Genomic DNA, 27,013 nt, shown 5'->3' with positions numbered 1-27,013 from the left:
TTAAGTTTGGCAATTTAAATTTTTTTGAAAGGCATCTCATCAAAAGAGCTCATGAACTTGTTGGGAAATAAAGTATGGCTGACTAAGAGAAATGAATATACACAATGATTACATTTCAGAATTTACTGACTAATCATATATCCACAACACAATCAGTATCAATTAACAACCTAAACAGCAAGGACCCAAAACAAAGTAAGCAACCAAAGAGATTTATTATTATTATTATTATTATTATTATTATTATTATTATTATTATTATTTTTTCTTTTTTTTTAACCAAGAGCTACTATGTGCAGCCATTTGCTTCCAGAATGTCTCCCAATACACTACCTAGAAACAAGCCAACCGGGTTTAATTAATGCATCCTTCTTGAAATTACGGCGCCCTACAGATGTAGATTCCCCAAGGCGACGGAAACACTGTATGAAAGATGCGAGATATTAGAAAGTAGACCTAAGTAATGGTATCAAATAATTTCGTATAAAACAGTTTCTTAACACCAGAAAAAATCAATCCACAAAATTCCCACTAAAACAACAAAAACAATTGTCAGTGTACAAAATAAGCACTCAGCTCTACGCCCAAAAGATCCATTCAACATTTATTAAGTATCCTTTAGATTCTGAAAATGTATCTGAAATTCTAAACTAGAAGATACAGAAACAATTCTAAACTAGAAGATACAGAAACAATTCTAAACTAGAAGATACAGAAACAGTCACCCCCCTAACTTAGAAGTATACATATTCTTTTTTCTGATATAAAACAACCCCTGAGAAGGATCTTTATTCTTTAATCCCAAAACCATCCCTAACTTAGAAAAATATACTTCCTCCGTTACATATTATGTGCAACATTTGCCATAAATGTAAGTTTCACATTATGTGCAACAAAATAAAACTTTCTTTTTTTAGTATTTTTTAAATGAATTTACCAATATACCCTTACTTAAATTCAATTAACACATTAAATCAAATATTATAAACTTGTTACTAACTTAATTTAAGTTAATGATTGTCATGAAATTACCCCAAACTAATCAAATCAACCCATTCAACACAAATTTCTTCTTACTCTCCTTCTCCTCCAATCAGTCAACCACCACCACCACCACCACCAATGTTCTCTACTCTAGAGTACCCTCTTTCTTCATCGACCCACAAATTTCTCCTCTCTTTCATCTCTCCTAAGATCCTGGCCGCCACTGTCGACGACCACCACCACCACCACCACTTTCTTTGTTAGAAGTCGCCGCCGCCGCTGCCCATTCTCCATGCTATCGACTCCCCTTTCTCTCTCTTCCTTATCTTTTTTATTTCATCATATATACCAAAGCTCTTGAGGTTTTTATGGCCAAATTTGACCATGAAAATTCTAGATCTAGAGTTTTCATGGTCAAATTTGACCAAATAAAATCCTAATGGATGATGTGAAGCTATTATTTAATTTGTCATATTTGCATTTTTTACATATTCAAAGTTAATTGGTTGTTTCTTTTTTGTGGATATGGGAGGGGTATTGTTCACGGTGGTAGTTTTTTTTCGGTGGAGGTACTTTGGGGGTTTATGAGGTTGTGGGTTTTGGGTTTGGTGGAGGCTATTGGTCGGTTTTGTGTTGGTGGAGTTTGTTAACGAGGTTGCGCTTGGTCGGGTTTTGGGTGGTCGCACTTGGTTGGGTTTTGGATGGTTGTGCTTGGTCGGTTTTGAGTGGTTGATGTTGGTTGCTGCATATTCGGGTTTGTGGTGGCAGCAGGGTGGGTGGGGTGGGTTTTGGTGGTAGTGTTGGTGTCCAATTATGAACTTAATTATTTGCTCTCTTTCCTTAATTAACCTCCCTTAAAAATTTCTTCTTGGGAAATGTGCAACTCATTTTGTTGCACATAATGTGTAACGGAGGAAGTACAAAAATTATATGTACTTATGCTGGGAAGATACAAAAACTACATGTACCTGTGTTGAATGGTACAAAATTATACAAATATGAACTTATATTCCGAACATTCAAAAAGCTGCCCCTGAATGGTTCACATGCCAAACCATTACTTAATCCCCTAGTCCTAAGCCCCCCCCCCCCCCCCACCCAACCCCACATTTTTTTTTCTTTTTAACAAAAGAGGGTAATCACCGCCATATAACCAGCCTTTCCTCTTTCCCCCTCCCCCCTGTGGCATACCCCCACATCACTGGTCCAGCCTATATGTACAGATGTACTTGTGCTGGGTGGGCACCTATGATTTAATCTGGCCAGTTCTTCTGAACTCAACATCATCATAGCTAAAATTAGATAATTGAGCTTAAACAGTTTCAAGTGAGGCAATGGTAAGCAATCTAGAAATTTCACAATGGTTTATTTTTAACCAGGAAGCCTCCCATAGACTCTCAATGTGCTGTAATGGTGGGGCATGGATAATTGTGCAAAATAGATTAGCAACAGAAGGCAGATGGAGTTTTTTCTCTGCTATGGTTGACAGTGCATATACAAATACCACAATAGGCTGATCAATTCAACAAGATTAAGTCCAAGACACTGCTGGTTCTCCTATCATTTTGCACATAAAAAGTAATTGCCTAAATAAGGAGTGGTGATGGAGGCAGGGAGGAAGATGAGGTGTTGACCCAGGGGAGAGAGGGTGAGCGGGGGTAAATTTAGGTGGTGCCTTTCCAGCCTGGTGGTAAAGAGGTAGAGAGAAAAGTTTTGGCCGAGTTAAAGAGGAACAAAGAGAAAGCTATAATGATCGTAAAAAGAAAGAGTTCTAGGAAGGTTTCAGTGTTGCTGGAAGATATGGAAGAGAGAAAAAAGGGGGGGGGGATTTTATTTATTTATTTATTCTTTTCCAATTAAGTTAGAGATTGATTGGAGACTTAATTGAGTATTGAACCAATAAATAGGGTAAAATAAGAAACATTTTAGAATTTAATTAACCTTAAGGTTTGACAATACTGACTAAATGAAAGGGTATGATTTGATGGAATAAGGTTGATAAAGTGATTCTTGTTTTAAAATCCTTTATAAATAGGACATTTAGATTGGCAAAGAGGTAAAAAATCAAAGAGATGTATACTAATATAAACATAGGGCAGGTATTTGGTTACTAATTTACTATTAGTCATCCATCTCTACAGTGAAACAGAGGGAGCTTGTAGGTCTGTTACCAACTTATAGAATTCTCTAGAGCAGAGTTTATTCTCAGAATCTAGCTAAATATCTGCCAGAATGAAGTACACAATGCCACTGCAACACCAAAAGAGATGACAAGACTAAAAAAACCACCATTTACCTACTGCTGAATTTATCACATACAAAATTACCAACCTTATAACAGACGATAGAATCATCAGGGTACATTGCAAAGAGCTTGGTTCCAAGACGGGCATGGCAAGAATCACATAAGCTCTCATCATTAAGCTGCACATTCCGTGCTCTCTCCTCAAGTCTAGAAAGCCTAGCATCAACATCGACTGCACGCGAAAGACTATGCACAATCTGGGAAAAAACACGTTATGTCAGATCTGCAGGGAACTTAATAGAGATCTATGCATTAACAAAGACATCTGGTAATAGAATATACAATACAATATAAGCAGGTTATGTTTGAGCCGAGAGTACTTTAGTCAAATGTGAAGATTAAGGGTGATCTCAATAATTACAAGGTGTCCTTTTTGTTTAGATCCCCCATATGCAATATGTTGGCTTTTGAATCAGTCCAATAAAAACCAAAGGGTGATCTATGCAGTACTGCTGCTCCTACTTGTCTTTGTGGTAGTGTACAGATCATGCAAGCCATTTAAGATTCATTGAGGCACTTTGGTAAACAGCAGCCTGGAGACCTTTTAGAGGTTCGACCACTCCAAACCACTAATTTATGTGTTTAGTAGAGGCTGGATTTTTTCAAAGAGCAGTTTGGTCCCAAATATCTAATTTCCTAAAAGCACGAAAGAGCAGCATTTTTAATTAGCAGTTCAAGATATAAGACATAAAAAGACATGTTTGCCCCAAGCTATATTCCACATGCATCCTACCTGCCTCCTCTACTCTCAACCCCATAAAGTCCATATGCAACTGCAATTCAACTTCCATTTTTGGTTATTGATGATTTTGGTAACCTCATCACCCAAAGCCCCAAAAAAGAGGAAAATCCTTCTAGCTTCATCAAAATTCCAGATCTAAATATGTATGCATGCATCAAGTTGAGACTTGAGAGATTCCAGACATGGTAATGAATTGTGAAGAAACATTGCAACTGGTAGTAAATATTTTTATCAAATTACATCTCAACATGGTTGAGAATTTATCAAACTCAATAAGATCAAATAAGGAAAGAAAAAAGGAGAAGGGTTATGAAAACAAGAGGAAATATGGTAGGTTACTATTTATTAGAGATGGAAAATGTTAACAACATCCTTCATTAATTTCTGTTTGTTTGGTGAGATGAAGTTCTTGGAAAATTGCCACAAAAGAGTCTAACTGCCTAATCTAAACATCATTAGTTTTTTTATTTTTTTATTTTTTTATTTTTATTTTTTTTTATATAATTTATTTTTGGTGATCAAAGTGGTACTACAGGTTTATTACATAAACTAGATTGTACTCTCTCCGTCCACAAATGATAATCTTGTATTCCGTTTTTTAAAGGAGTCATTTTACAATTAACTCTAACTATTAGCTACTTGCCAAACACATATATAAGTATAACTAATACAATCATCTACTAGTCACCAGCTAATATAATCAGCTAATTAAAAAAGCATAATCAGCAAAGATTAGCAACTACCAAAACACAGAACTTAAAATAAATATATGTAGATGAGTATTTGTGTAACATTTTTATACCACTCAAATCTGTAGTATCATATATACAGCATGCATATACAAAGGGAAGAGGCCAACATACTTTTCCTTGATGATAATGATGAAGTCGAGCTCTCAGCATTCTCAATATAGTTTCTGATGCAAGCTGGAGTGGCATATCTGGTGATAATCTCTGCGGAGGAGACAAAAAATCAAAGCTGAATAAATATACTCCTGAAGTAAAAATAAGATATGCATTCCTATCCTTCATCTAAACATCTACAAAACTGTGTCCACCCCAACACATTCACTATACAGGCTCCCAATGGCCAAACAGTCCCCCCTCCTAATCCCAAAGATTAAAAAAAAGACTATCATAACATATTAATAATTGGATATCTTCTTAGAAAAGCTTAGTTAAGTGCAAGGAATCCATATTAGGGGAAGGGTATGTTAGTCATAGCTTATTAGTAGTAGCTTGGGGAAAAAGTTAAGAATTTGTTATGAGAGTTTTTCTATAAATAGGCCTCATTAGGAGGAATAATGATCATGTTGAATATTGTGAGGATTCTTATTGGGAGAGCGTGAGCCTCTCGAAAGCTCATATTAGGAGAGAATCCACCTCTCGAAAGTGGAATTATCATTCTATTAGTTGTAATTCTCATCTTAATACTATAATCAGTCTTTTTCTTCCTAATTTTCTGCCATTATTACTGCTGGAAACCATGCTAATGCCTAGCATTAAGCTTCTTAAAGAAGCTATGTTTTTTTACTTTAGGTGTTATATTATTTCCTTCTATGTATTTTTTATTCTCAGTATTTTCTACTCCCTCCGTCCCCAAAACTTCGATCTTTTTGGGTTGATTTCGCGGTTATTAAGAAAGTTAAATAAAAAGAAATAAAAACATATTGAAAAGATAAATTTACATGGGGTTTGTAAAAAAGTAGAGAGATAAAGTATTAAAAAATACATGAAAAAACAAAATTTTATATGGGGAATCTAATTTTGCACAAATATTGTTGTAAATTGGTGGGTATTTTAATGCAAATGAGTCGATCATTTTGGGACTAAAATTAGGCCAAAAGGGTCGAAATTTTGGGGACGGAGGGAGTATATTTTATGTCTATTAGTCTTTCCCTGATATAGTGAGACTTTTAGATTCTAGCAGTCTTCCCTACAATAGGGGGATAGCTATTATCCGTGTACCTTTCCATTTTTAAAATAAAAAAAATTAATAATTGACTTTCCTATATGGATGTTCATATTTTCGGCGTTTAGTTTCGCTTTGGAACAGGAGGTCTTGATCAAATACCTCTAGGACTTGAAGAGGATCAAGTGATTCTCCATGATTATGAAGAAGACGAACTGCAGCGTTAAACATTGGCTCCTTACCCTTCTGTGGATCTAAATACATATCAAGCAACCTGATACTCATGATATTATAAAATCAATTAGAAGAAAATTACAAAACACAATAGACACATTCTATAAGATTATTAGCTATAGACATAGGAGACAGTGTATGGAAAACTAACTGCATGTAGGCATCTGGTCTGCCAAGTTCTACACAATATTGTTCAGCAGCCTCACTATCTTCTAGCTTCCTGATAGATTAACAACAAATTATCAGTGATCAGAAATATTTGCCAAAAAACACTTCAAGGAACTTTGTGAGCATGCATATGAAACTAAAATTTAGCAACATATGTTATGTCCAGATAATGTCATCCAACAAAATAAGACACTACTTTGTATGTTTCCTTTTATGTTATTCTATAATAAGTGGTCTATTGGACCACTTTTCTACCTTAATATCCCCTAAATTTGGTCCCTTTCTCTTATATTTATACCCCATTCAAGGCATTTTTAGTATTTCTTCTTCAGTTTCCTTATCAGGCTCTTAGCATGCTCTATTTTACATGATTTTTAGAAATTCATACTGATTTTTAGAAATTCATACCCTTTTTTTTCTTCCATTTCCTTTATATACCCTTTTAGGTTATATTGTTGCGCAAGATCTTATTGTAGGTTGCTTTGGGAACTTTTTACTGCAAGGTATCATGATGATGGGAACCCCTGAAGGCCTTTAGCAAGGAAGACCAAAGCAAGGAGTAAAACAGGGGAAGAACAGACGCTCTAAGGAGTGGAGCACCCACTCCATATTGGTGAAGACCCCTTTGAGAAGAAGGCCTGGAGCAACGCTCTGGCCTATGGAGAGTCTGCTCCGGGTTTTGAAGGAATTTGTGCTTCAGAAGAGGAGTGCCTGCTCCTGACCAGCAGAGTGCATGTCGTATTGATCTAGACTTTAATCTTTGTTTCTAGCTTTATATTTGGGGAATTTTAGGGTGTATTTACACGAAAATCTCATGTAATTAGAGGATATCCATATTAATATTTTTAGGTTTGATGCTAGACTAAGTAGAGAGAAAAGTGGATCACCATTGTTATACAATCAAGCTTTCAATACAAGTTGATGCAAATTGAGCATCAAGAATTCAAAAGTCTAGATTTATTTCTTTAGCATTTATTTTTCCATATTCCTATGATTTACTTAGGATAAAGATTAGGAATATTTATCTTTTTATAAGATATTATTAGAGTGTTAGCATTTAATTTTATCTTTTAAGTTTATTTATCTTATCAGGCATGGGATTGTATGCCTATAAATATTTGTTTTTATTAATGAAAATTTAGAGATAATTTGAGTTTAAGAAAATTAATTGTGAGATTGATTCGTGTGAGTTAATTTCGAAACACTGTTTTTCTTCTTGTTTTAGTCGAAAAGATCAAAATATTTTGAATTAGGTTTAACCTTAATTGCTAATATCCCTTTCCATGGTTTAATCCACGTCACAAGTTCTCCAATTTTCAGTAATTTCTTGAACTTTTCCTCTATTTATTTGCTTTCCTTGGTAGTTTTGTGTGATTACTTAATGATTTATTGCTTTAGTAATTAGTGATGATCTTCATTAATGCTTAATCTTATTATTAATTGATGTATAGTATAGTTGATTTTGCGATTGAAATTTTAATGTTTTTAAGTTGGTTAAGCTTTCTTTAAATACTTTATTAACATAGATTTAATTGACTACAATGCATTCTTTTATACTTTATTGTAGATTACTAATTGAATGTTGTACCCAATAGCATTTCTATTTGGATTTTAATGCAGCTAATTTTCCTATTCTTCTCTCCAAGAAGTCTACTCAAAATCCTTTCAAATGCTTTCATTTTAAGTCTTGAACTTCCATCAGTACCCTTTACATTGGAATAATTCTTGTTATCTTGCACAAAGCTAAGTTTACTTCTTCCACTACAATACTACATTCGAGAAGCAAATATCACCATTTTAAACACTACAAAATAAACACAAGAACATGAATGAAGGCAGGTGCAGACTGATGTACATTGTACGCATAAAAGAATGATTGTGTGTGTATTATATATATATATGGCCAAATGAGAAGTTCCTTAAAATGAGAAGGATTTTATGTGCATAAAATTTTCACTGAATGTGCATATTTTTTGAATAAAATGTGCAAAAAATATCTGACCGAAATTGAATGTGCATATTTTTTGTGCATAATGTGCATAAGTTATCGTTTTTCCAGAAATTGCAAAAAAAAGTATCAGGTCCAAAATCAAATATGCACATTTTGTAGAAAATATATGCACACTTAGTTCAAAATAAATGCACATTTCACCCTTCTCATTCTTCTCATTGTAAGATCCTTCTCATTGGATCTCAACCCTATATATATATATGTGTGTGTGTGTGTGTGTGTGAATGCATACGTATATGAAAGGCTTTCTAATTCATTGACCACCCATGCCAGCCACTTGTCCAGCAAAAAGGAATCACCACAACTTATGCTATGCATGCTCCACCATAACCAATACTACAACAATTCTTGGTTTCTCAGATGCATTTCAAGCCATATGCAGTTATTGTTTTGAAAATTCCTTATATTATTCTCCATCGCTTTAAACACACCCCTCCAATAATATAGTAGAAAATACTTAAGCCACCAAATGCAAAACAGACATCTAAGATATACCCAGGCCTTGATAATATACAATCAATACATTATTAGTAGACTTTGAGGGAAAAGATAAATGTTTTAAATATACTCACAGTGCCAATATTTGAAGAACCAACGTTTCCTGTCCTAACTTCCTGTATAAAATAGCCTGTCACAGAGGAATAGATACTTGATCATCATACTGAAAGTAGAAGACTGAGGGCACATTTTCTACAACTTAAAAAAGCTAATCTTCAGTGAATATCAGCTTTATTAAGTGAAATTAAAATTGAGTCTCATCAGTCAACTTCAGTTTTAATCTATAACTGTATGAGGGAAAACTATTAAAAAATAATTATCTTAATCACAAAAACAAAAACAAAAAAGTTAAACAAAAAAACCTAGTCCAGCAAATAAGATATATGAGAACAAAGCCTATCATTGATTCATAGGAAAAGGCATAAATACTTATCAGCTGAACCATTATAGATATCAGAGCATTATTAGTGCCCCCCCCCCCCCCCAAACACCAAACAAACACACAAACTCCCACCATCCAAAAACTATCCCAAATCGGAAATTTTCCCACCAAACTAAACAAAAAAAAATATATATCAATCATAATGAGTACATTAACTTATTAACCAGAGAATTTTTCCACATAAATCCAAAACTGAAAACATTATGTGTCACCTTCTCTAGCCATAAGTCTGAGCCTTCAATTAACTCAAGAACTTCTACTGCATCATACAGATCGGAAGAATGAAGAAAGATTTGTAGTCTTTCCCTAACAGGATTTTCAGATGACAAATTTCTTCCAGGTATACATGTATTTGGTTGCCTCATGCTTTTGTTAGTAGCATTTGTTTCCAGACTTTCAAGAGCAGTTTTGGCAAGGGAAAGAGCATATAATGTATGAAAATGAGTATCACTAGAGTCTTGATCTTCAATCAACCACTGCAGATATCTGCACCATAAGAGGCCTGGAAGTTCAAATTATGGAAATAACATCCCAAGGTAAAAGAATAACTACTAAAAAGCACACCTTACGTTTTAAACTTTTAATTGAAAATTGAATAAATAATAATTTATATAAGAAATATAATTTTTTTGAAAAAAGGAGCTGTAAGCCTTTGAAGAAAGAGTGGGTATAGCAGACTTTTTGTGTGAAACAGCAACATATTTATGAATTTTAGAGGAGAGAGATAAAATGGAGCCATTTGACGAGGAGAGAGAGAGAGAGAGAGAGACAGAAAGAGAGAGAGAGAGAGAACCATCAGTCAAATAAAACAATTTTGCAATTATTTTGCACTTCCCAAAAAGAAGTGCATATCATGAAGAAAAGGACACCAAAATTTCTCTACAAAATTTTACTATCCAAGACTAGATATGAAGTCTTCAAGCCTATTTATCTAACCTGAATGTATCACACACAAACCAAAATAAATTATTTTAGGATTATCCCATGTACATAGCTAACGTATATGGAACTTATATATTCATACACACAAAAGTTAGATTTACTTTGATCAAAATAAAGGTAATAGTCTATCTTAAATAAAACTCTATATTCCATTTATCTAAAGTGTTTCTTTGAACATCAAACCCTCTTTTTCTTACATTTTATGCACCAACATGTACTAGTGCCACAAAAAAGGAATAATTACTGCTATGTCCAAGATAACTGGACACAAACATGCATCACTTTTTTTTTTTTTTTTTTTTTTTTTTGAGCAATAACAAACATGCATCACTAATTACAATAGCTTCATACCTTTGAAGGATCTCTATTTTTCTTGGATCAATAGCAGCAATTACATCATCTGCATTAAGAAACACATGTAGAAATAATGAGTAACCAAAACTTTCCTTCCAAGGACAGTAATCTATTGTACAGCAAATGCATGAAACCACACTCCATAGTGAACATTGAACAAAGTTATGAGAAATTATCACAAATATACTAAATTCATTTTCCACAATCTTCAAGACATACTTTTGATCATCAATATCATTAATTGTATATTAACAAAAATTATAAAAAGTTGATATTATAATACTCCCTCCGTCCCTAAATTAAAAGTCTCTTTCTCTTTATTTTGTGAGTAATAAATGCTAGAAAGAGGCTTTGTATTAAGGGACAGAGGGAGTACAATATATTGACATGAATCTTACGATATCTTACATGACTACATCTTTTGTATATATTAGTGAGAATTTTTTGTCAAAGTTTATAAATTATGACGCCTAAGCACTATGCTATGGGACGGAGGAAATAGTATACACTTGGATAAAACTCCCAAAATATCAAATGATAATATATGTTTTTAATTTGTATAAACTTCTCTATCACACTTCTAAGGTTTTTTTTTTATGTGGCTCTTGAATTTATTAACCTATATTTAATTTTATATCTCTTTTCTTTTCAAAAACAATTTAGAAGAAAAAGAAGTTGCATGTAAAAGTCTTGTAAGCATGGAAGATTATATGAATTAATGGGAAATTAGCCCCCCACACGAAAAATGGGGGTAATAGATCATCCTATAGAGAGAATATCGAGAAAAAAATACATATATAATAAGGAAATGATGCAGATATTTTTCATTTTAGGGAAATGGTGCAACAACGAGTATATGAAATGCATTTAGTGAATTTGGTAATCCTATATTACTATGGGTAGTTTCCACATTAATATGTATATTATTGTGAAATAATCAAGTCTAGTTAGTGATTGTGTGTCCAACCACATTGGAATATTACCTAAATAATGAGATTATAGTCAAAATTTAAGTCAAATATTCCGTACTAGATGTTCTTCTGAGGTGTCTAGGTACTTGCCAAAAGTATTGACATGCTTTTGACTTTTTGAGTGACTTCGACAACAAGCAATTGTCAAGTACTTCCTTGTCCCTATTTGGTTGATATATTTTCCATATAAAAGTTATCCTATTTAGTTGACACAACCTTTCTCTCCATAATGACAAGGACCCACTCATTTTTTAAATATTTCTCTCACCTTACTTTTTACCCACTATTACCCCACTATCAACTATCACACAATAAAATAAGACAAAAAATTTATGCCGACCAAGGTGTGTCAACTTAATAGACAGAGACAAAGGGAATAATAAAATGTAAAGGAGAAATACCAAAGTATACACACATTCATTCCAAAGTTTAAAGGACAGTATGCAGATGCATGAAGTGAATATAAAATGCAAAAAACCAGGAAGCAAAATTACAACTTACCCATGCAATCTACAATCGGTATCTTTACCCTAAAAGAACTCATTTCAATGATCTTCTCCATGTATACAAATCATGACTTCATGCAAGAGTGGGCAAAAAATGCAACTTAAAGTCGTAAATCTACATGACCAAAACAAATACAAGTTGCCTATATGAAGCAGAAATCCTACCAGGTGGAAGTTGGCTGGTACGTTTTTGAGATGTTAAAACGCGAACGGCAAGTTCCTCATTAACTTCTGAAATCTAGACATGGATAAAATACACTGTTGGACACCAAATATATAATCATCAATTGAACTTTACACGAATACATACCCATCCAAGATGCTGCAGAATCGACTCAACATCAGCGGACTCCTCAAGTATTTTAGACGCTTCAATGGCTGCAGTTTCCCTGCTGGAAACTGGTATTGAATTTGAATCACTCGCGTTGTATGAATCAGCAACATCTTGGTGAACGCCAAGCGGATAATTTCTAGCTAAAACACGCCAAATAGCTAATGCATTAGTGCTCATTCCTTTATTCGCATATAGAAAAGCAAGGGTCCTCAAATGCCCAGATTCTTCTAGTAAAGATTCCAATTCCTCCTGCACTGAACATGCAACATTTATAGTCATACATCAAACAGGCTTTTAAAGAAAGCCTTCAAGATTCTGAGTTTCTGACAAACACCAAGACTGCATAATGTAAACTTTCTTGGAGCCCAAATATTAATCAAGCCAACAAAAATATTAGACCAATAAGAATCCTCTCATAAAAATTCAGACCCGCTGACAAGTGTATTAAAATGCCATGGCCGCACAGGTAGGGAAAGGGCAGAAGCCTCTCAATTTATTTATTTTTTTTAAAAAAAAAAGAAAAATTAAAAAATACTTCTCCGTAGCAAGAATTGGCTGCGGTTTATCTTAGTCAGGTTCATTCTAATTCCAGTGACAATAGGCAAAGCAGAACGTTGAATACAGAAATGATCAGGTGCAGAGAAGAATTCAATTTATTTAGGCCACCTCTATATAGGTTCCTACATTTAGCATGTGCTATCTAATTCTTCAAGTAATAACCAGGTTCAAAAACCAACTCCTACCAATTTTATTGACATTAGGTTATTGCTTTTGTTCTCAAAAATATGATGTTTTGGAAAACAGCAATGCTTGTCAGAATAAAACAATAACTCTTCTATCTTCTCCAACTTATAATTTCTGCTGTAAATTAAAACTGCAGCGAAATTGCACATTAAAAGACAGATTAACAAAGAGGGGTTGAGAAACTAGGACTATAGGAGATACTATAGATCAAGAATTGAAAATTTAGGGGAAAGAAAGGGAGAAAATGCTTAGGAAAGAGAAGCTGTAGATAGCTTCTGCTAGGAACTGGTATTAAAACAGAGAATTCCAAACAACAAAGTAGAGTAATCAAATAGCCCCAATAGGGTTTGTATTGATGACCAGAGAAATCAACAATACAGCTCCTTTCGAGAGGAAGGATTCTCTCCCTAGTGTTTACTTCTCAATTTTCTGGATACCTCTTCCCTCCTACATTCCTTCTATTTATTATAAGCATCTTTCATAACAAACTAACAAAGTCTATCCAGCTAATAGCGAATAACAACTTAAGCCACAAATTACTTTATTGCCCCAAAACACTAACAAACTAATAACTGATTTTCCACTTCAGCACTCAGGTAGCTGTTGCACCCATTTTGGCCTTCCTTTGAGCATATGTGATCACAGGCTTGGGCTGATTGGGCTGGTTCCTTGCAGCTTCCTATCAATAAGATTGGTTAAGATAACACTGATAGGAGAGGGTATGTACTCAGTTTAACTATAATTGATTCTTGGGCAATATCGTATCAACACATATAAAGGAACATTAACTGACACTTGTCATGTATTCTTCCTTTGTACACATTACAAAAGAAATTACATTGTAGACAAGAAAATCAATGAAGAACAGATCAATAAAATCCTCTCCAGTCGCACAAGGGGATGAGACACATAAGTTAAAGAGCTCAAAACAATAAAGCTTTCAGTTCTCAGGAATTCTATATAATAGTACTATATTTAATTTTATTTTTTATGTATCAATCTGGGTAACTGGTATACTAATTTTATAATAATTCGAATTCAACTTTCTAATCAAACACTGGAAGCCAATACCTTGCAATATTCATAATGTAAGATTTAAAGCAAGAGGTCACCAATTTTTCTACAATACTTTTTGACCATTTCCTTACAAATAGTTATGAGAATAAGGTCTTGGAAGAAGACTCTTTGACGTCAAATTCTAGTACAAAATTATATGAAATGGTGCTCGATAAATTTCAGCATAATACATTCCTTACTCCTCATGAATTAAGGCTCTTATCACAAAGAAAATCACCTGATAGATTTATGATGAGCAAGAATAAGAATAAAGCTAATCGGCATGACCTTCTTCACAGCAATTATATTACAAAATATTTATAAAACAAGCAGCACAGAATATTAGAAGCCAAGCTTTAACATTGGCCAAGACTACATTGCAAGGTGATGCAAGAAAATATTCTAAAGCTCTATGGAAATATAGATGAGTTGGGTATAGCTGATAATTAAATAGGTTTGCTAACAAAAGGCTTCAGAAGTTCCACAAAGGCTGTTAATTTGCGTTTACAGCTCAACGATGTTTGGTAATAACCAAAATTCAACAGCAGCATTGCACATGAATTGACCTCTACATGGAAAATATACAAAAAAGGTCATATGTACAGTGTTTTAGTGGCCAATTGTCCCAGTCATCAATATATTCTAATAAGAACCACCAATGTAAAAGAAATACCTACATAAAAACAGAAGAGAACTCCAATACAGTCATTAAGGGAAAAAAGAAGAGGTTCAAGGAAAAAGAATGCGTACTACAACACAGCTATTTTCAGAAGATGCAAGTTTCTCCATATCTTCAGCGCAATTAAGTATTCTGTATAGGTACATTAGAAGTGTGTCAACTCCTTCCTTCACTGGCTGATTAAGATCTTTATGTCGCATTACCAGGAGATACCTAAGAGAGACATAAAACATACATAAATACAAAGAGTGTGATACAGAGAAATAATATGTGAAAAATGAACTTATTTTAGCTAGGATAAACATGTATAATTTATTCCCTCAACTTCATGGTATATCTTGTTTTTATGAGGGAATGAGTTACATAAAAATACTGGTTATTAAATATTGCTGGAGAAAGAAAATGTTTAAGAACAAGGTTGAAAATGAGAAAACGTGAAGTGAAGAGACCATTGTTTCATATTCTCTCACAGGATTCAATATTTGGACTTTTAAAACACAGTTCAATTTAATTGCTTTAGAGCAGCTAATAGAGTATAACCCATCTATGATGCAAGAACACGAATACAAGTACAGATCAGAGTACCTAGACACATTATAAAAGGATCTGAAAATTGGACTTGAACAGGGGGACACTGACAATCTTTTGGGAATAAGAAATAATGTAAATGAAGTTCATAAATTAGACTGAGTTGATGCTCTAGGAGCTGACATTACAACTATACATGCATCATAGAACTTACCAGACATTCATTGTTTCCATTGTAAGACTAGCTAAGTATTTAAAGGTTTACAGCCACACATCACCTCACAAAACATACTTCCTCCGTTTTTTTTTAGATGCATCACTTTCCTTTTTAATTACTACCTCCGTTACATATTAATTGCAACTTTTGCCAAAACGGGTTGCTACACATTAGTTGCAACTTTCCATTTTTTCCTTTTTTAGTAAGTTTTTTTCAATAAAGGTACAAAAATACCCTTACTAAAGATTTTATATACACAATTAGTTACTCAAATCAGATTTCATTAAATTCCTAATCTAACTTATTTAACATAATAATATCACCCAATTAAATCAACAATCATAAAAAATCATTCAACTTCCATCTTCATCTCCCACGAAATAATCAGACCACCACCTTTACCGTCACCGTCGCTGCATCTACCCATCACCATCTTCAACACGTCAATGCTCATCACCACTGTCAAAGTCGTCGTCGCCTCCTCCGTTGTTCCCCTTTCTCTCTCTCTCTCTCTCTTTCTTCCTTTTTTTTAAAAAAAAAAAAAAAAAAAAAAACAATCGTTTAAATCTGATGGATTTCGAGGTGGATGGGCTAGTTTGGGGTGGCTCAAAGGGTGGATTAGGTTGAGAGAGGGTGGTTTCATGGTTGTTCAGTGGCAGAGGGAGTAGTTTTAGAGTTGTCAGGCGTGCGTGGGTGGTTTCAGGGTGGTTCGAGTAGAGATCAGGTGATTTCAAGGTGGTTCAGGTAGAAATGGGGTGGTTTCAGGGTGCGAGGTGGGTGGTTTCAGGGTGGCTGCAATTGGGCTACGGTGGTGGACGGGTGGGCTCTGTGCTGTTGGTGGTGGTGGTTACTAATTGATTAATTACCTTCACTTTCTCTCTCTCTAACCCTTAATTTACTATTCTTTAATTCATTAATCAGCCATTATGAAATTTTGTCTTAAAATCCATGTGGAGCACAAAGTTGCAACTAATTCGAAACGGAGGAAGTAATAAACTGTCTCTATCTCTCTCCTATCACATGGGTCTACTTTTTTCTATCTCTCTAACCCTCTCATCTCCAAAATTGCCTAGGAGTCCGCAATTTTTATATTGATGCAACTAAAAAGAAAAGGAGGAAGTAAGAATAAATACAAACAAACAAAAAAGGGAGGGTGTGGATGGGAAGTTGCTGTAGAAAGGAGGAAAAAGAGTTAAGAAGCAAGGCAGAATAACTCTCAATCTTCCTTCCTCCTATGCTCCATTATCTCTCGCCGGGTCCACTTTCTCACCTTACCCTATAATCTATGTCCTCGCCCATCCAGGTTTGATTGTGTCAAACGGCACAGTTATTTAACAAATCCAAGTATCAAAGCCAATTAAAGCATACAGGAACTGAACTATAAATTCTCTGTTCCACATTACACCACATTTAATTTTTCAAAGCATCCCAAATTGGTCTGTTGTGATGTCAAAATAGCAAGTGCCACTTCCTGATTACATCACCCTTCCCATCTTTACTCTCTCAGTCTATCTTCTAACCCTCTCCATTCTTCCCCAGAAAAATCCAACCATGACTCCAATGAGTCACAACTACCCAGCCCAACCCTGCCACACCTCCAGTCCACCATCACCTATTCTACCCTGTCAACACCAGTTACAAAATCATTAATTCCCTTAGCCATCAGCACCGCCATTATTTGTACATCCCCATCCAACCTAGCTGCGGCAACCTCAAATGGAAAACCTTAATGGACAATTCCAACAACTACAACTACAACTACAATAACAACAACAACAAAGCCTTAGTCCCAAAATTAAGGGTCTTCATTACCGTCTTCGAAGTGCTTTGTTTGTGGTGAAGGATGAAGAAGTGGGTGAGGGTTGGCGCTAGTGGTGTACGATGAGTGTTTGTGATGTAATTGAGTTTGGTTACAAAATCTGTTTGTTAAAATATTAGGTGAGGGTCTAAGCAAATGGTACTGATGGCAGTGAGGGTCCAAGCAAACGGTATCAGTGGCACTGTGGCAGTGAGGGTCCAAGCAGTTGGCATTGAGCATCTAAATCTATAGGCAGGTGGAAAGGTGATGATGCGGCTAAGTCAACAGATGGAATGGTGATGGTGGTGGATTCCATATTCTGGAACAGGGTGTTTGTCGTTGGGTAGTCAAACTCATTTGAGGGTGGGTGGTGATGGTTTGGTGATTCCAGAATGTGAGGATCAGGGGTAAAAGTATTTTACCCCTTAATAAATGTTCCAAATTGCAATGGTACCACTATTGGGGAAGCAGAGGAGTATGTAACATATTCGCAAGAACACCAATTCTGAATGCAAGTTTATGTTGGGTGCACACATGCATGTTGGTCTTAAGGCAACAAATAGCAAGGAAAGAAACATCACCAATACAGGGCAATTAGAGTATGAAATTCTTTGTTCCCAATCATGATCATTTTTACTACCCCACGCTCCCTCCCCTTTTAGTACATTTTCACTCCTCGCATTGCTAGCCATTGTTTATCCCTTTCCTACCCTCTAATATCTTTTCATTTGTCACCCTTCTACCCTCCCACTAAACCTCGTGGCAGCATAGAGCTAATCTCTCTTCCTAACAGACCAAGAACTAAACCAATGAATGGAGCTTAATTTTTTTCATTGGCCTACAGATTATTTAAAAAGATCAACATAGTTATAGAAAAGGAGGGGCTAACCAAGAGGATTCAATGAAAAACTGTGAATTCATAGTTCTAGAAAAGGTGGGGCTAACCAAGCACTTTCTATATTGATCCATATCATAATTCATACTCCAATTTCTAAGAAGAATCATAAGATTAATTCTTTACGGAACTCTGTTTCTCAAGAGTAGGAATTTAATATGTTTATAACCTTTGCTAGTATACCTAGAGTCTACATTCTTCCTTTCTTCGGGTTTTTTTGTCTGCCATTCTTAATGCTGCCATCATAAAGCAAAAAAAAAAGGGAAGGGCGGGGGTGGGGGTGGGACCGGGACCTAACGCTAAGCCTTCTACTATTTCTTAGTTCTTTGGGAGAGTCCAGGTCCACAAGCAAATGAGCTAATGAACCATTTGAATAAGCAGCTACCTTAAAGAAGCTTAACACTAGTGAAAGACTGCAAGTTCAAAGGCTAAATTAGGTGCTTTTGCCTCTATGTCTATAGTGTATAGCTAGTGAAGAAGACATATTTTCTTGTGTGTGCTCCTTAAGGTGGTAACATATATAGGGAAAAGCTACATGAAATTGTCCAAATAAGGTGGATGGTAACAACTAACAAATACTGTACATAATTTGCATGTCCGTACTTTTTCCACAGTTTTGTGTTACTGATAAGATCTTACAGGGTAATGTCTTTAGTGAACTCACAAACACACAGCTGATATCACCAAGATGCTGCTAGCAATTAACATATAAATTGTACAAAAAGCATCTCACCTAATTAAATTCCTAAATGCTGAATCCAAAAGATCAGCCCTAGTTGGTGGATTCAAAAGAAACTCATTGTCGACAGCACTTTCTACTCCAGCTTTCTTCAAAAAAGCTGCTCTTTGGATAGCCAACAGGCTATCTTCTACAACATCCTCAACATGTACAGGGGGTGGATGCAAAGCCCAATACCTATTCCTGGGAACCTGCAGAAAACCAAATGGTTAATGTACCCTAAAGACATACATACTATAAGACAGAATATATATAAATTGACTTAAATATTGAAAGAATAACATGGACTTGGCTTGTGTTATCGAGGTTCTTGTAATGTTAGGCATGAACTTAGTCCCTAGCCAAATGGTGCCCATCAGAGCTAAATTCAGGGAAGAGGTAAGTAGTTTTACAAGAATCCCTTTTCCAGACCACATAACCTAATACTTTTCGTCTTTGAGAGCTACGGAGATTTTAGAGCGCCAGATAGGAAAATGATATATTTAAGCCCATGCAAAAAGAGAATCGCAATGTCTTTTAGAATTAAAAAATTCAATTGCCACATAAGCAAAATAAACGAATTAGAATTAAGATTTTAAATTCAAGTATCACGTAATTACGTAAGTATAAAAAAAATTGATAGTTTAAATTAATTACAAAGAAAAATATTATCTTTTTATATTAGGAATTATCTAAACATGAGACAAGAAATTTACAATTTATTATTTTATAATAAAAAATCAAGTAAAAAACAAATGAATAAAATCATAAAAATTATCAAATAAATATATAAAATATTTGATTTAAAAAATACAAACAAACCGTGCATCGTACGAGATTCATCTAGTTATAAATAAAATGATGAAAATCAAAAAATGTAGTATAGTGCCTCATATTCGTCACAAAAATCAATATGAGGTAGAAGGTAACATTTCTATTGCTAGGTAAATTTATTGATGTCACTTGTTTTATAACAGCCAATAAATTATCTACTAACCACTTTGTCTTTTTTCTCTTGTGTATTGTAGATTGCCTTAGTAGCTTAAGGTATGTGAGTGAGTAAAATACTTACCTAGGTGATATTGTAACACTCCAATACCACACAAAAGAAAATGATGCTAAGTGATTAAGTATTTCAGGGACTACAACTAGAATGCATTTATATATTTTTATTTCTCTTTCCATTTCTACAGTGTGCACATTCAAAATAGTGTATACTTCTCTCATTCCCCCCCCCCCCCGCCCCACACCTCCTTTTATCACTATCTTCCACACACATAATCAACTTTAAAAATTATAACAAAATGCAAGCACAAAGCTTTAGCTTAATTTCCACAATCAATAGCAGTTAAATTATCAAAATTTTAAAAATATTCAAGATCACAAAAAACAAATGGGAGGAGAAGAGTGCTCAAAGATGACAACCTATCCCATGTCCTCAACTGACAAACAAAACCCTCCACAAATCCTTCCTCCTCTCCACCCCCCACCCCCAGGTCTTTCCTCCCAAACCACAAATATATACACCTACAAAACAAAGAAATACAGCAAAAACAAAGAGGCAGGCTTTACAATTTAAGAAACAATGAATTGGTGAGAAGGGGAGACATGAAAAGATATTTGGACTTGCATTAAATAAAAGATGTGAAAGAAATGACTTTCATAGGGATCAATAAGAGAACAACACTTGAAGCTGTTTTTTCCTCTTGAGGAAACAAAAAACAAAAAGGTGACTTCAAAGGTACAATAGACTTGATTGTTTAAAAGAGTTTTAACCAAAAATGAGGAGACCAATTTGAAGGGTTCACTTCATAAATCCGCAATTTTTATCGCATGATAAAGCGCTTATTGAATGAGCTTGTTGTACTCAAGCCTCTAACTTCTTAAAATTGACAAATGAAGTTAGGTTAGCAGTAACCAAATAGCAATGATCTCCAAAAGTTACTATAATTTACATCCCTACCAGCCTTACTGCTTATGTCTTCTAGTACTGATTTGTCGTTTTACGCGTTCAAATAACAAAAACCTATAAGTTATTAACTATTTTTACCAAGCATATCAGTACAGATTAATATAACCAACTAGTCAAATTAACTATTTTTTTGTAAGAGAGTCAGCTAGTAATCAAACAAGGCAATAATCTATACTAATTGCTTAAGAAGAATGGAGCAACACAATTCCTCACTCATTAAAAGGGAGGGGGGGGGGGGGGGGGGGGGAATTACCAGCAAAGACCATCGATTAGGGTCTCGTATAACAAATGGAAATATTTCTGATGGCTCCATGGTTTCTGACAATAAGAAATGTCCAATCGCTTCCTCAAAACGCAAGTCAAACAGCAAAAGAAACCCCACTTGAGCATGGACAAAAGACACCATTTCTCTAGAAAGGTCACCATCAACCTCAAGCTCCTCCACTAAGGAGATCGCTTCCTTGTAATTCTTCTTCCGTAACAAATCTTTAATTTGTTCTTTAGATGATATTTTACGGTAACAAAACACCTGCCAAATGAGTATCAAAAAGAACAGCGAACGATTATCATTAAGCATAAAATAAATTATACTTAGATAACCAAGCAGACCTTGCCAATAGGACAACAAAACAATAGATAGTGAAATAAAAGTCCCTCCAAAAAATTAACAAATTCTCCAAGATCTTAAAAAATTAAAATTTCACTACATTTTTTTAAACCTATTATTTAATTACATAAGAACGTCTTTTCTTATTAATTCAGACATCTCCATGTAACACTGTTTTCTCCACTTTCCTCCTGAAGTATATTGGTAGGGCTAGCAGCACTATAGGTCACTGGTGAGACTTGCTTTCTTCTGATATTTGGTGCTGTGTATAGTTCTTATTTTCCTCTTTTTGACTCATTGACTGCTGCTTAATTAATTATAAATTTGCTCAAGAGCTTACGCATATATAGTTCTGCTGGTTATGTTGGTTTTAGTTTTGAGAATGAATTAAAATATTATGTATTGTGTCTTCCTCTCATCTCATTTAAAAGATGAATTGATTGATGAGGGGACTCCAGTTACCAAGCATGTTAGATCAGCCCTCAGCCAGTCAGCCCTGAGGAGGTCCTTTTTGATATAAAACCTAGAAAGAATAAGATAATTCAGTTCTTAAGAATGATAAGTTTGATTTTAAATTATTCCAATTGTGATAAAGGTAGTAACATGCTCTTTTTTAGCAAGCCAATGAGTTTGAAGTTATAAGCCTTGTTTCACAGTCCAGTGTTTTTCTTAAACCTCAATATTATTCCTTGTTCTTCGTAACTTCACAAGTTTGGCCAAGTGATCAAGATGTGTTCATTGGTGCTAGACTATCCTGAGAATGCTAAGGGCTTATATAAGGGAGCCTCAGTAGCTTAGCTTTACAGGAATTGTGTAATCTAATATTCTAATTTCAGTCAAAAAAAGAACTTGTTACAGCAGCTGAAGATTAACCTACAAATCAAGATGTCTTAAGAGATTTGCAGAATGTAGAGAGCTTGTTAAATTATAGCTCTAGAAAGGAAAGACCTTCCTTAAACTAATATATTCTGTTAACCATGAAGGTTCTGTTAACCATCCAAATGAGTCGACTTCGCAACAAGTGGATCAAGGATAAGATGAGAGCCGTTTGACAACAAGGTTAGACTAGGTTGTCAATACAATGAGGTATTCATGGAAACTGATTGTACCATTTGGATTGACCACAAATGAATACACCAAATGTTGTTTATGCATGTTTAATCATAAACGCTAATACAAGTAGTGGAAGGCCACCTTGAGTTTAATGATAAAACATTATTAAAAAAAAAAAAAAAAAAAAAAAAAAAAAAAAAAAAAAAAAAAAGGACAATGGAAATAAATAATCCCAACTTTGCTCCATCTTCCCAAAACAACCCCTTTTACTAGGATCTTCTTTCAACAGTCTCTTTGACCTATAATCTGCTAAACAGGTTAAAATTTTTTTTTTTCGAAGTCTATCTCCTCCTAACATGGCCACTAGTCCACCACTATAACACCACCCTAACCCTGCCATGGCCACCCCCACCCACCATGAAACCCCCCAAGCACGCCGAAAAACCCTCTAAACACCCCCAAAACCCAACCCGAAAACCCCTTACCATTCCGAAAACCCAACCCTAGCAACAAAAACCCCCATCCCAACATAAAAAACCCCACCCCAGCCCTAAAAACCCATTAAACAACCCGAAAACCCAACCTCCACCCCCGAAAATCCCACCCCAACCCTAAAAAAAACCCTGAAAAGTGAAAACCCCCTAGCCATGACGAGAAAACCCTATAACTACTTCGAAAACCCGAACTCCCACCCTGAAAATCCTCACCCACTCCCAAATCCCACCCATAGCCACGCCGGAGAACCCCCTAACTACCCCGTAAACCCTCCGGCCACACCAAAGGTGATCGTTCATGCCTTGCTGGGGTTGTAGGTTTTTTAAAATTATTTTTGTTTTTTTAATTGTTAAAAAATAAAATATACCTATTAAAAGCCGACACGTGGAAATAACCTAAGAAAAACGATAACCAGTTGCTAAGGGATCGTTAAAAGAAGACTCCCGTCAAAGGTTGGATTATCTTAGTATAATTGTAATGTAGGATTATTTTGGGAAAATGGAGCAAAGGTAGGATTATTTATTTCCAGTTTTCCAAAAAAAAAAAAATGAAATAAAATAAATTTTCCTTCTTTAAATAAAAAGTATAAAACCTCTTCTTTGTAAATTGATCAAATTTAAACTGCTGCTAAGAGAGGAAATTGCATAGATCAATCTCCCATATTCACATGTTTGAAGGGTTGTTGTTACTACAGCCGCTAATTATAATGATACAAACAAGTCTTTAGAAAATTCCTAAGGTCAAGGATCAAACAGTTAACATTCTAAGCTTGGAGGAGGTTAAGGGCATTAAGAAAGATAGTGACATAGAGTCCATTGTTTCCATGTACAGTAGCAACTGTTTTGACTTACTTGACACTCCAAAAACTCCTAAATCCTCCCTTCGTTTTCTCAGATATGCTTAGACCATGTCGAGTTGATGGATTTACTAGGAATAAATTAAGGCCACTAAATCCATGGTATGGAGGACAGATAATAATTCTAGTTAGTATCCCCCAGATGATGATACTAACAGATCATGTATTTTTGTATATGAGAGAAGATAGCTCAAAGTAGTCCAGCTTGTTTTATCAGTTGTACTTCTTATTTCCTTTTGTCAGCTTTCTACTTTTTCTCTATACCCAAAATTGCCCAAAAAATAGGAAACACAAGATGATTTGTAAAACAATGTTGAGGTTATTATTGATGCATGCCAAAGCTGCAATATCAAAAGAAAGAACAAATGGATAATCTTTCAAGGGAGAATAGCTCCATATGTCTTTTACACTAGCATCAAATTCTCGCAACTAAATTATCATAATATTTCTTGGCAAGAATGTCATATCCAGCAATGAAGTTACCCATCAATTCTCTGGACTGAATTAAATGACTCAATAAATAGTGGATACCTCTGAAGTAAAACAGGAAAAGCAGAATGAATGTCTGATCTAGTAACTATTCCGAGACAGCAAGTTAAGAAGCAAATAATAGGGGGCAAACAAAATAAAGAATCAGCATTTTACCTTAGATGATGTAGCAACTACAACAAATCTTCCATTCACATCCTCCTCATCAGCAACAAAACAACTACTTGTTCCAACATCACCCTTGAAAGAAAGAGCTTGAACACAATTTCCTGATGTTTTATGATATAATTCCATCTTTCCATTACTAGCAACCACCACATACGAAGATAACTCAGCAATCGAACGAGGAGCACAACCAAATACCAGGGTACCACCAACGGGCTGTCCATGACTATCCACTACAACGCCCGCATTATCAACTAGTAGAAGCACCTTCTTATCTTTTGACAACAATTTGAGACAAGGAATAGCAGTTGTATCAGGCAGAGAAAATATCAAATCAACATGCCCTGTAATACAGGACATCAAACTATAAGCATTATCAGTTCCTAAAATTAATGAATCATCAAGCCAAGCCATACTCTTCACACCATCAATACACGACATTTCCTTCAAAACCACGAACAACCCACGTTGCCCATCCACCTCTCGATCATGCTTACTAGTGCCTGAATTCAGCTCAATGAACACCACTTTCTTCCCCATTGCCACCACAAAAAGGCAGGCACCATCATTATCCACTCCCCTAGAACTGAATTCCTTAACCCTCGCCCCATTCGATCTAACCCCGCCACCTAACTTTTTCATAAGCCTCCCACCTACACTACTACCACTACTACTAACACCCTCTTCATTAATCCAATTAGAATTTCCAGATTCAGTACTACAAACCCTTCTAGCAACAACATTAACACCCTTCAGAATCCCGAACTTTTTCACAGGCTGTAACAATTGCAGATCAACTAGATACAAAAACCCATCAGATAGAACCAAAATTCTACCAATTTGATTAACAACATGAATTGAATTAATACCAGAATGACTGATACTAACACATCTTACAACCTTCAACTTACCATCATCATCGATTGTCGCCAATGATGATGATCGATCAAAATTAGGGTTTATGGTCAACAAAAGAAGATCACCGGAATTGGTACCACCGTAAATTAAAAGCTGAGAATCATCGATAACAGCAATGGTGACGCAGTTGAAGGAATGTAGAGAAGAGGAAGACGATGAAGTCGATGAGAGGTCAAAGTGTGCCAAAGATTCTAGGACTGTCCTACAATTTGAGGGCAAGTTCCGTCCCTGAGCCAGGGCAGAAGGGACGGAGACCCTTGACCCAGGGAGAAGAGGTCCGCTTTCATTGTTCCTTCCTAACATAGAAGAGGTAGTGCTAAATCTTACCTTAGAAGGTATTTCAATGGAGGATTGGAAGCTTAGAAGTCGCTTCAACGGAGGATTCAGACATCAGAGTACGGTTCAATGGAGGAGAGAGACGGAAAGTGAAATGCTCAAAGGAAGAACACAAAAAAGGAAAGGGAAACACCGTGTTTTCAATTTTCTCTAATATATTGTGTAAAATATATATATATATATATATTCTTTTTAAAGTAAAATTTACTACTTTAAAATTATAGATTATCAAACATTCAAACATAAAACTTGTTTCCGTCCCTTACTTATAGTCTTTTATGGACTATTATCACGGAAATTAATAAATATAAATAAGAAGTGATAAAAGTAAATTGAACATGTAAATTTGCATTGGGAATGCAAAAATATTGAGAAAAAAAGTAATAAAAGTACATGTGAAATAAAATTTACATGAGAAAGTTAAATTGCACAAATATTGTTGCAAATTGGAGGAAATTTTGGTAAAAAATTGAGAGGTACCAAATGCAGTTACAAATTTATTTAAATGCAGGACTACTTAATTTTAGTCAAATTTTATTTTTCCAAGCTTACCATTGTTTTAAACCTACACCCAACAACTATTCAATAATTTAATTAGTGTGACTCGACTGATGCACCGAGTTTTACATTGAATATCAATATAAATTATATGAACTATAAGCTATAAATAAAGTGACAAATAATAAATATGTAACTAAATAAGTGCTCTCACATTGATGTTTAATACAAAGTATTTAGTATATTATAATTGAATATGAAGCATAATTGAAAGACAGCAAAGATGATAAGAACATCAATTCATTTCTCATTGGTCTTGTGTTCAAACCTTGTAATAAACATTTTTATTGTCAATCATTAAAACATGTTATATCCTCAACTAGGGATGGCAACGGGGCGGATCTGTCGGGTCTGGAAAATGGAGACCCGGATCCAAATCCGATGCGTCCAACGGATCCGGGTCCAATGTATTTTGCCTAATTTTTTACAATAAATATAATATTTGGGTCAAACAATGCATTTCAAACTGGGGTTATTAAGTTCAACCTAAATTAAAGTTATACAACCAATCTAAAAACACAAAGTAA

The 27,013-nt window shown here is 34.9% G+C and overlaps 1 protein-coding gene across 1 annotated transcript; it reads right to left on the bottom strand.

Annotated features, from left to right (window-relative positions):
- Positions 1 to 46: 46 nt before the first annotated feature.
- LOC145580143 (vacuolar sorting protein 3-like) lies at positions 47 to 26,053 on the bottom strand. The gene is made up of 14 exons (XM_081637504.1): positions 24,666 to 26,053; positions 21,263 to 21,538; positions 19,053 to 19,249; positions 14,953 to 15,094; positions 12,379 to 12,651; positions 12,234 to 12,306; positions 10,589 to 10,637; positions 9,508 to 9,781; positions 8,928 to 8,983; positions 6,328 to 6,396; positions 6,105 to 6,216; positions 4,895 to 4,984; positions 3,316 to 3,486; positions 47 to 422 (listed from the first exon to the last, which is right to left on the bottom strand). Exons 1-14 carry the CDS (start codon positions 25,893 to 25,895, stop codon positions 330 to 332), a joined length of 3,105 nt encoding a protein of 1,034 aa, XP_081493630.1. The 5' UTR covers positions 25,896 to 26,053; the 3' UTR covers positions 47 to 329.
- Between the last annotated feature and the right edge of the window lie 960 nt (positions 26,054 to 27,013).

This window comes from Chenopodium album, chromosome 14 (assembly GCF_948465745.1).
Source record: "Chenopodium album chromosome 14, dcCheAlbu1.1, whole genome shotgun sequence".
Lineage (NCBI taxonomy): Eukaryota > Viridiplantae > Streptophyta > Magnoliopsida > Caryophyllales > Amaranthaceae > Chenopodium > Chenopodium album.
This window is presented reverse-complemented; position numbering and strand designations above follow the sequence as displayed.